General features: G+C 36.9%; 1 protein-coding gene across 1 annotated transcript; it reads left to right on the forward strand.

Annotated features, from left to right (window-relative positions):
• On the forward strand, nt 9,842-10,358 carry LOC110265440. Its single transcript, XM_021108398.1, has 2 exons — nt 9,842-10,135; nt 10,221-10,358. Exons 1-2 carry the CDS (start codon nt 9,935-9,937, stop codon nt 10,341-10,343), a joined length of 324 nt encoding a protein of 107 aa, XP_020964057.1. The 5' UTR covers nt 9,842-9,934; the 3' UTR covers nt 10,344-10,358.

Consider the following 10,925-nt stretch of genomic DNA (forward strand, 5'->3'; position numbering starts at 1 on the left):
TTAGAATTTGCTGATTGATTTGGATCCCTCTAAAGCTAGTCTTTCCATAGGAGTTGACTAGGACTTGAGGAATCAAGTTGATTAGTCCACTTGACTTTCCTTTATTTAGTAAGGGTTAACTAAGTGGGAGCAATAAACAATTTTCATCATACCTGATAAGGATAACTAGGATGGGATTTCCAGTTCTCATACATTGCCAAGAGTTTTTCTAGTTATTAATTTACTTTCCTGCTATTTAATTTCCCTGTTCAACCTTTCAAAAACCCATAAATATACCTTTTTCCATAACCAATAATAAATCATACTGCCTTGCAATTCCTTGAGAAGACGACCCAAGATTTAAATACTTTGGTTATAAATTTTATTGTGTTTGCTTAAGTGACAACCAAAGTTTTTGTACGAAAGGATTCTCTGTTGGTTTAGAAAATATACTTACAACGGGAATTTTATTTGTGAATTTCTTTACTAGCAAGAATCTAATCGTCAAGCCTCATCTTCTTTCTTCCTCAAAGCTTCCACATCTTTCTCATGAATCCCTTTCATCAATTTCAACTCCTCTTCCACAGAGGACAGTTTCTTTTCTATTTCAGACAAAGCTGTTTCCTTTATTTCTAGTTGTCCCTTTAGGCCAATCTCTTCGGTCGTTTTCAACAATAGTTTTCTGTGCCTCTTCTCTTGACACCGGCCTATGCTGGCAAGACGAAAGCCTAAAACCTACAATTACATTCTCGTATAAATAGTGACTAATTTTGATCAATCATATTTCATGTATGGAAATAAATAAACTTACCTATAAAAACTGATCAACCCCTACATCCCCAACCTCTTCAATTCGTGACATATCCGATGCAGCTTGGACAACCTCATCAGCAACAACATTGAATGGAAATTTCTTGTCCCAGACTGACGACCGATCTTCCTCATCATCAAAACTATGCAATCTCTTCTACTTGCTAGTGAAACTCACCAGCTCCCCAAGCTAAATACCTTTTTCTTCTTCGTCTAGGTTAATCATATCTGATTTCCTCTTTTTGAAAACAATTCCCTTCTTCCTGGGTAGTGGTTAGTTAACCTCAGCCCCACCCTCCATCTTGTCAGGATTTGAGGACGATCCCTCAAAGTTTTTGGCTCTGAAACGCGCTCTTAGGCTTGATGCTGACACCCCTGGATATTTACCAGCTACAAATTATAAAACCATCCATCAGATACATAAAAATGACAATACTAACCTAGTTTATCATACAACCCTCTCACTAAAATATTCTAAGATAGACGACTTATCCTCCTCCCATGGTAACAACTCAGATACAGAAATCAGACCACCCTTATCAACCATCTCTGCCAGATATGCTATTATACATTCGTTCCGAGGAGTTATAAGCTCGAGACCTAATATATGCTGGGGCTGACAACACCAGTACATTGGAAACTTCTCTCCCAAGTTCTCATCCAGATAAAATGGAAAATCTTCGTCTACTGACTTCACCTTCAAGAACATCTCTTTAAAATCTTTAAAAGAAGATTTGTAGAGTTTAAAAACAGCAAATCCAAGAGTACTATTCAAGTTAACCCATAGATCTTTCCAGACCCGCTTGGCTTGAAAAAGTGAAAAGAAAAGCTCCAATTCAAGTTCAATTTTGAGAAATTGTGTTGAAACTTGAAAATATTTCAAAAGCACCCAACCATTAGGATGCAGCTGGGAGGGTGCACAGTTCAATTGTTTTAAAACATCACATTCAAAATCTGTGAATGGTAACCTCACATGGAGTTCTTCGAGTACACAACTATACATGAAAAACTTTCAAAATCCTTTTTTCTATGAAAAACACGATCAGACCGGTTGCATGGCAGTAGTTCCAGATGAAAACCAGGCCTCACCACCCTACTTATATTTACTTCACTAACACTCTCTTTATCAACAAAAAGGGAAGCCTGTATTTTCACATCACCATCAACCCAGTCATAGGAGTTATCATCATTGATCTTAGACAAAGTTTTCAACTTTTTCTCACCCATCTTTCAGAAAACTAAAGCACACAATGAAGGATAAAAAACTAAAAGAGTAGGGTATTCACTAACCTCTTTTACTCATTTTTTCATGAGTTTCCAGAACGACGCTAGTTAAAGCAGAAAGCGTGTTTCCAAGTTTTTCAAAATCCGCAATAAACTCTAGCCATTAATTTAAAAACTGTTCAGTTCCATTATTAATCGCAAACCATTCAATGCGCCATATCATCAACGGTTGGGAAACTGCTTTGGAACTTGCACCAATATTAAATTTTTTTTTCAATCTAATTTCAATCTTTAAGTCTTTTCAGGTGCCAACATAAAATAAATGTTGAGCCATATTGACCTGGGGGCTCCCATTGCTGAGCTATAACTCGGTCAAAAGTTTAAAAGCTTAACCTGCCTCATCGAGACTAGGCCAAGCTTGGGGGCTCTGATATGACCAGTACACGTTGGTTACACGATTATAGCTCGACAATGTAACCAAAGATTTAAACACAAAATCATAATTGACCTTTGTTCCATAGCACCGGATAAGCCATTAACTCCTCCTGTAGACGTTATTATTCGGCTAAAACGGTTATCCCCATTTTCCAGACTATAAAGGACAGACCGAAAAGGTCTCCGAGGTATGTATAATCTTCTTAAAACTTAACTTCACTAAAATACTCACTTACTTGGGCGTCGGAGTGCCTTTTATAGGTCCCCACCCCACCGTTCTGTTTATCACCGACGTATATCGCATCCAGGCTAAGGAGCTCGACGACTTCCATTAGGAGACGAGTTATACATCGGAACATCCAGGCAAGAATAGACATAAACTCAATTTTACTTAGTTACGAATTTAAGAATAAGTTGACTTGGACATAAATTCAATTTTGAGCAAAGGCTAAATTCAGGCAAATTCACGAGTCTATGATCGAGTTAGCGAATTTGCGGTCTCTTTTTTTTATCTAAAAGCGGCAGCGTTTTCTTCTGAGATTACAATTACACCACCAGAAAACACTCAAACTCACCCTTTTCTCACTTTTGGTGATTTCTCTCAAGTCTCACTCTCTCATTGTTCTGTGTTTCCCTCGGTAGCCGTCGTGCTGCTGTCATTCACCTGCTTCGCCTATCTTTGTTCTGCTTCGCACCATCGTCTTTGGGTTCTACCTCTATTGTTCCCTGGTTTGTTATTCTTCATGCCTCTACCGTCCGCAACTCAGCCATGTTGCCGCCATCGCCAGTTCGCCTTCTTCCCCCACGGACTCCTACCTTTGCTTTGGTTCGGGCCGTCGTCAACTTTCTAACTTTCTGGCTTCTACACGATGTCCTTGGATCTTCATTGTCAACTCTATTTCGTGCTGCGACTGCTATTATTCTCTGTCGCAACTTCTGTTTCATGCTGCTACTGTTGTCATTCTCCGTCGTAGCTAGTTGCCAGGTTGTCGTTTTCCTCACTTTTGGCACTGTATTCAGGTAATTTTATTTCTTGAACCTTTTCCAAATTAGAATTTAGTCATTTAGATTTTACTAATTACAATGTTAACTGGTTTGTTGGGATGTGCCAAAGTTGCTTTACCTGTCAAGTACTTAGGAATTTCTCTAGGTGCAAATCCTCGATTGGTAAAGACTTGGAAACTGATCATAGACAAGGTGGAAGATAAGCTTAGCTTATGGAAAGCGAAGTATCTCAACAAAACTGGTAAGCTGGTTCTCATAAAGTCTATTCTTAATAGCTTGCCGGTTTATTACTTAAGCTTGTATAATATACCGAATGCGGTTGCAGAAAAGATAATTAGGTTATAGAGAAGTTTTTGTGGAGTAAAGAAGATGGGAATAACGGTATACCCTTGTGAAATGGGAGATGGTGCAAGCTCCGAAGAAGCTAGGTGGTTTGGGGTGGGGGATGCATTGATCAGAAATGCGTCGCATCTATTCAAGTAGTGGTGGCACTTTTCGAATGAGGATTGCCCGTTGTGGAAGAAGGTTGTATGCTCTTGTAATCATTTGAACCCAACTGTAATGTTGTCAAAACAACCATTACCGTCAAGAGGTGGTCCATGGAAAGATATTTGCCAGCTTAATATTAAAGAGCAACAGGTAAGAAATATGATGATCGGTGATTTGTTTATGGAGGTGGGAAATGGCTGACGTATTCGATTTTGGAAGGATGATTGGTTACAAAGTGGCTCTTTGAAGGATAGTTTTTCGAGACTCTTATTTGTTTCAAATCAACAAGGATCTGTCATAAGGGACTGTGGGTTTTGGGATGTGTTAGAGTAGGTATGAAACTTTCAGTGGAGGAGAGAATTATTCCCATGGGAGTTAGATTTGCTCAATCAACTTCATGACCGGTTACGGCTAGTAAGATTAACGTCTGATAGAGAGGATACAATTATATGAAAATTTGACAGAACAAGTATTTTTTCTACTAATTCATTTGTGCAGGTGTTGCAGAAAGAGACTCTCTCAAAGGATATCACAAGCTACAGCATCATTAGTACCATATGGAGAGGATTGATTCCTCCAAGAGTTAAACTATTTGCATGGTTTGTCTCAGTAGGCAGGGTCAATACTAAAGAGAGACTGAGTAGGCTAGGAATTATTCATCATAGTGATAATATTTGTGTTTTGTGTAAAAAGAAAATAGAATTTGTGCATTATTTGTTTCTTGGCTGTGAGTTTACATGGTAGGTGTGGTGCGCTTGGTTGACATGTGATGATAGAATTTGGGCTATTCCAGGGACTGTCAAAGAGCTTTTTGAAAGTTAGATTGGAGTGCTTGGTTGTAACTCTGAGCAAAAGAAGTGTCTATAGGGTTTTTTGCGGTTTGGGACATTTGGTTGGAACAAAATAACAGTATTTTAGAGCTCAGAGACAGGTGTTGATGGAATCAAGAATATGTCGTTTTTTAGTTATAGGGAATGGTGTGGTGTTGATCCATTTGGTTGTTGATGACAATGCCGGAAATGACAATGGATTATACCCTATTTTACTGTGTTTATTGTCTTGTATTCGTAGTTGTATTTTTTTTAGTTCCTACCTACTCTACTTTAGTGTGTTGAGTTCTCTTTGTTCAAACAAATATTTATAATTTTGATTTTATAATTTATAGAATTATGATTAATGGTTATACACTTATTGGTAATTTGATTATTTGATATTGTTGACATAGGATAAAAATACAAAATATCCGATAATATTGATTCACAGGCAGGGTCATCAATTCCTAGTCTTCCTCCAATTTCTAGGAGAAAAAATACAAGTGGAAATAAAAGTGATATAGGATTGATGTCCAAGGGAATAATAAAAAAGTGAAGGATTTGAATTATGTGTGTTCTATGTTCGATGTACTAATTGCATAAGTATAATTGTGAAGAATTTAAATGTGTGTTTTAAACTCTAAGGTACTTATTATAATAATGTGTGCTATACTATTTTAGTTTATTATGTATATGTTAAAAAAATTCATAACAAATTTGTACGAGTCTATCAGTTAACTCATGAGTTGAGTCACAAATTTATTTAGACTTCTGAATTTGACAACCTTAATAAAATTATGGAAATTAATTAGAGATTAAGCACATAATTAACAATTAACTAGTTTTCCTTGTCCAAATTGAAATTTTAGTATTTTATTTGATTTTTCTGTAGATATTGATAAAATTCTTTTTATTTTTAATATACTTATGTCTTTTCTTCTTAAATTAATAGTATAATGTGCATATTCACTTTATTAATAGATCTCTAACCTATGTCATCTCAAATGATACTACAAAAATTACACGGTTCACGACAGTTTTAAACCGTCACCAGAAATAGATCTAAAAAGTCCTAAAGAAAAAAACTGTGCATATTCACTTGAAACTTCACTAATGCAGGCACCGACGTGGATGCCCCCCTTTTTCCCTTCTTTAATTTGCTACATGTCAATAATAACTAAAGAAAGAATAAAAAATATTAAATTAAATTAAATTAAATTAAACTAAACTTACCAGTTGTATATAGTAGTATTTCTATGACTATTTCTTCATCTTTGCTTCTTTGAATAAAATATTTATATTTAAATTGGTAATGAACATAAATATTTTTTTCATAAAGATATTATTTTCTTATTTTTTAAAATTTGTTTGGTAGTCAAAATTTTGAATGAGATCAAAGTTTCACTCTGTATCCTTTCCTCCCTAGTGTGGCACTAGCTGTAAGTTAGTTTTTGAAATGGTATGTAGCTTGGGATCGGATTATGGAGTCCATCATAGGAGAACATGACTGTTCGTCACTGGCATCTTTGTTTGTTCATCGACGTCTTTGTAAAGGAAACGGTCAGGAGTAGTGAAAGTGGAAGGGAGGATCCAAGTTGAAGGAACTTCTTCAACACGATGGAGAAGCAAGGGAAGGAGATAGAGAAACAAAATAGAGGAAATGACGATGAAGATGAAGATTGAATGAGGTTAGAGTTGAGTTGAGTTAGCAGAGATAATTTGAAAAATTTTAATAGTTTTTTAGGGTTTGGATAGTTTTGTCAAAAAAAAAAAAAACCCCATTATTCATGAGTATAAGATTACACTATAAGAAAGGCTCTGAATACCGTCGGATTTAGCGGCAGTTTTATCAGCGGATTTATCGGGAATTTTAGTGTCGAATTCGTCAGGTCAAAGTATTACCAGCAGAGTTTCAATTCCGACAGTAAATTCGCCGGTAATAAATGGCAGGAAGATGAGAAAGATAGGCACAAATTTTAGCATCGAATTTTTTCGACAGTAAACACGCTTAGTGGAATGCTGCGTTTTGGTGACCTGCAACGCATTATCATTGGATTTATCTGCCAGTAAATTCAATAGTAATCGTGTCCTAAATTCAAACTGCGAACCTTCTTTCCTTTTATTTTGAATTTCTCTCTCTCTCTCTCTAACCTCTTGACTCCCGGTCTCTCTAACTCTCTCATCTCTTCTCGTCGTCAATATCTCACCGTCAGCCCCCTCCTCTCTAACAGCTCCCTCCGACGGCACCCTTTCACTGTTCTGCTACCGCTGTTGCTGCAAATGCTTCTACCGTTGCTTCTACTCTTCTTCTTCTCCTGCTACTCGTCTTCTTGGCGTCGGCGTGAGGAGGAAGGTCAGAAGCTCCTGCTCAGTCGTTCTCTTCCTCTGTAAAAGCTCATTTCAGGTAATGCTTCTGAACTTCTAAAATAAGATTAAGGTCTAAACTTACTTTTTATTATAAAATAGGATTTGTGATGATTATTGTTGATTTGTGTTAATTATTGTTAATTTGTGTTAATTATTCAGGTTACTTAGTGACGTTTTTATTATATATTTTTTATTATTGTTAATTCAATTTGTTCTTAATTTAAAATCAGTTAGAGAATTTATAAAAATTAGTTCAACATGATATTATGTTTCTTGAATTTAATTTTAATTTGTTTGGACTAGATTGATTGACATTTTGTTAAATTTCTGCAATGTGCTACTGATTGTTGTGCCATTGATGCTGATTTGTGTGAATTGATGTTGAAGGAATACTTGGTTGTACTATTTCTTATTGTTTGATGCTTTTGCACGCCAGGATGGTTTTCTCAAAAAAAAAAAAAAACCCCATTATTCATGAGTATAAGATTACACTATAAGAAAGGCTCTGAATACCGTCGGATTTAGCGGCAGTTTTATCAGCGGATTTATCGGGAATTTTAGTGTCGAATTCGTCAGGTCAAAGTATTACCAGCAGAGTTTCAATTCCGACAGTAAATTCGCCGGTAATAAATGGCAGGAAGATGAGAAAGATAGGCACAAATTTTAGCATCGAATTTTTTCGACAGTAAACACGCTTAGTGGAATGCTGCGTTTTGGTGACCTGCAACGCATTATCATTGGATTTATCTGCCAGTAAATTCAATAGTAATCGTGTCCTAAATTCAAACTGCGAACCTTCTTTCCTTTTATTTTGAATTTCTCTCTCTCTCTCTCTAACCTCTTGACTCCCGGTCTCTCTAACTCTCTCATCTCTTCTCGTCGTCAATATCTCACCGTCAGCCCCCTCCTCTCTAACAGCTCCCTCCGACGGCACCCTTTCACTGTTCTGCTACCGCTGTTGCTGCAAATGCTTCTACCGTTGCTTCTACTCTTCTTCTTCTCCTGCTACTCGTCTTCTTGGCGTCGGCGTGAGGAGGAAGGTCAGAAGCTCCTGCTCAGTCGTTCTCTTCCTCTGTAAAAGCTCATTTCAGGTAATGCTTCTGAACTTCTAAAATAAGATTAAGGTCTAAACTTACTTTTTATTATAAAATAGGATTTGTGATGATTATTGTTGATTTGTGTTAATTATTGTTAATTTGTGTTAATTATTCAGGTTACTTAGTGACGTTTTTATTATATATTTTTTATTATTGTTAATTCAATTTGTTCTTAATTTAAAATCAGTTAGAGAATTTATAAAAATTAGTTCAACATGATATTATGTTTCTTGAATTTAATTTTAATTTGTTTGGACTAGATTGATTGACATTTTGTTAAATTTCTGCAATGTGCTACTGATTGTTGTGCCATTGATGCTGATTTGTGTGAATTGATGTTGAAGGAATACTTGGTTGTACTATTTCTTATTGTTTGATGCTTTTGCACGCCAAGTGCTCGATTATATGCCTCTATATTTAATTTGTGTTATAGTTGATAATTAATATTATCCTCGACTTAGATTTAATTTTTTGTTTTAGCTAGAATATTTAAGTTGTTAAGATAGGTTAAAATTTAAAGTATTATGTTGTACTCATTTACTATGACAATGTAAGTACATTATTTTTAGGATTATTCTAATTTATATGTATAGTTATTGAAGAAATCATGTATTTTAAGGCAACAATTAACCATCTTCTTTTAAATCTTGGTAAAATTTAACTTAATTCTCTATATTTTTAAATAAATGTATAATGATTAACATTACATAGTGACATTCGTTGATATTTAAATATCAATATATATGATGCCTTTATAAATGTATACAATAATATAAACAAGTTAATATATTCTGCTAGAAATGTTGTGAATTTAATTGAATTTTGACTGATGTTGTAGATTAAGGATGGTTAGATTTGTGGGAACTGTAAAGATGAATATATATCAAATTTTAGGGGAGGTTATGTTAAATTTTTTTGAAATAATATAAATGTTGAAAGATTTGTGTTGTATATATGTTGATTAGTATTAATTGGTGTTCTCTTTCTAGACATGACGACAGGTAGCAGAGGTGTCATGAGTCGGTCTCGTGGTTGTGGTAGAGGGAGGGTTTCCACCGGTATCACAGGCTCTTCTCAGTCCTCGCCCTTTACCGTGACTACTTTGTCGACCCCTGTGATGTAACAGGCGGGTCCACCGGACCAGCAATTCATCATGGTCCTGAACCCTAACTAAGTCACTCCTTCTGCTATGCCCCCTTCGCCCTCTATAACTCCAGCGACAAATATCGCGGTGGGTGATTCCTCTAATGCGTCCCAACCAGATGCCCCTCCACCACTGCCCGTCATACGGATGAGAATTTGGCCTGATGGGCATGCAGGCGTGAGTATTATATTAACGTATTTTATCTGCAATCTATTTTAGATTTGTTAAGTTTTATGTGTTTTTATGTGTTTGCTAATCTTAAGTTTTTCATTGATAGGTTTACATCAAACAAAAATACATGTACACAGGAGATCTCCAATGTAATTAAGTCCATGTGTGACCATCCATGGCCGAGCTACATGAAGATCCCTGTTGAGACCAGAGAGCGATAGTTTCAAAAGCAGGCGGTAAGAACCCAATGTTGTTGAAGTAACTGTATTTTAACTGTACTTTATTTCGACTAACTAATATTGTTGAATTACTTTGTGCAGGAGAACTTTATATGGGATAGGGAACATGATATCTTTATCAGGAAGATCTACTACCACCGGATAGCTAGGCGACTTTAGCAGATGATGCAGGACATTCGTCGGGGGTACGACCACCTCACGATTTGGCTCCGTCCAGATATTAAGAAGGAATTGGACATCCATTTTAGTACTGATAAGGTGTTCAAGTATCGCCATCTGACGAACAGAACTAATTGGACTTTGCCGAGGTCGTCGAAGTATACTGATGGGTTGGCGACTTTCATGAAGACGAAGAGCAGGGTGGTATGTAGTTTGCTAATCTTTGTTAACTTTTACTTGAATTAATTGTTATTTGATTTATTTTATTAGTTAGTTTTAATATGTGTAGTCTAAGTCGTTAGAGCGTGAGGCGACATCGGCGGAGACCTTTAAGTATACCCATATGTTGAAGGCCAACAAGGAGAGATTTGCTGATGAGCGGTCTGCGGCTCATTATGTGAGTTTCAATTAATTCTAAGTTTGAAATGTATTCAGTTTAAAGTCAATTAATCATCATCCTAATTACAATGTGTGTTACACAGGAGGACTATACGTAGAGATTGGAGGCCGCGACCCAGCAATCTCAGCCTAGTAGGGACGACCTTGGCTCCAATGCCTCAATCGTTGATCCTGATTGGGTTTGTCGTGAGACTGCCTCTAAGCCCTACAAGAATCGCATCTACTGGTTGGGGTTGTTCTTCACCAGTGGCCTCCGCACCTCTACATTGGCAGCTTCATCTGCCTCTGCCTCTACCACTAGTCCTGCCGATCTCGAGGAAGTTGTCGATTTGAGGCAGAAGCTCACACAGGAGCTTCACCAACAAGCTTAGCAGTTTGAGGAGAGGTACAACGAGCTTCTTGCACGCATGGGAGACACCATTGCCATCAAGTCAGAGCTGATAGAGAAGCTGGAGTGGCTAGAGTGCTTGCGAGATCAGATGGCAGTGTATGAGATGCGTGCTGGAGGCAGCGACGCTGCTGGTAGGGCACCAACATCAGCTCCTAGTCCGCCGCCTCAGCAGGGAAAAGACGACGACAACAACGATTACCTGGA

Source organism: Arachis ipaensis, chromosome B08, assembly GCF_000816755.2.
Source record: "Arachis ipaensis cultivar K30076 chromosome B08, Araip1.1, whole genome shotgun sequence".
Taxonomy (NCBI): Eukaryota; Viridiplantae; Streptophyta; class Magnoliopsida; order Fabales; family Fabaceae; genus Arachis; species Arachis ipaensis.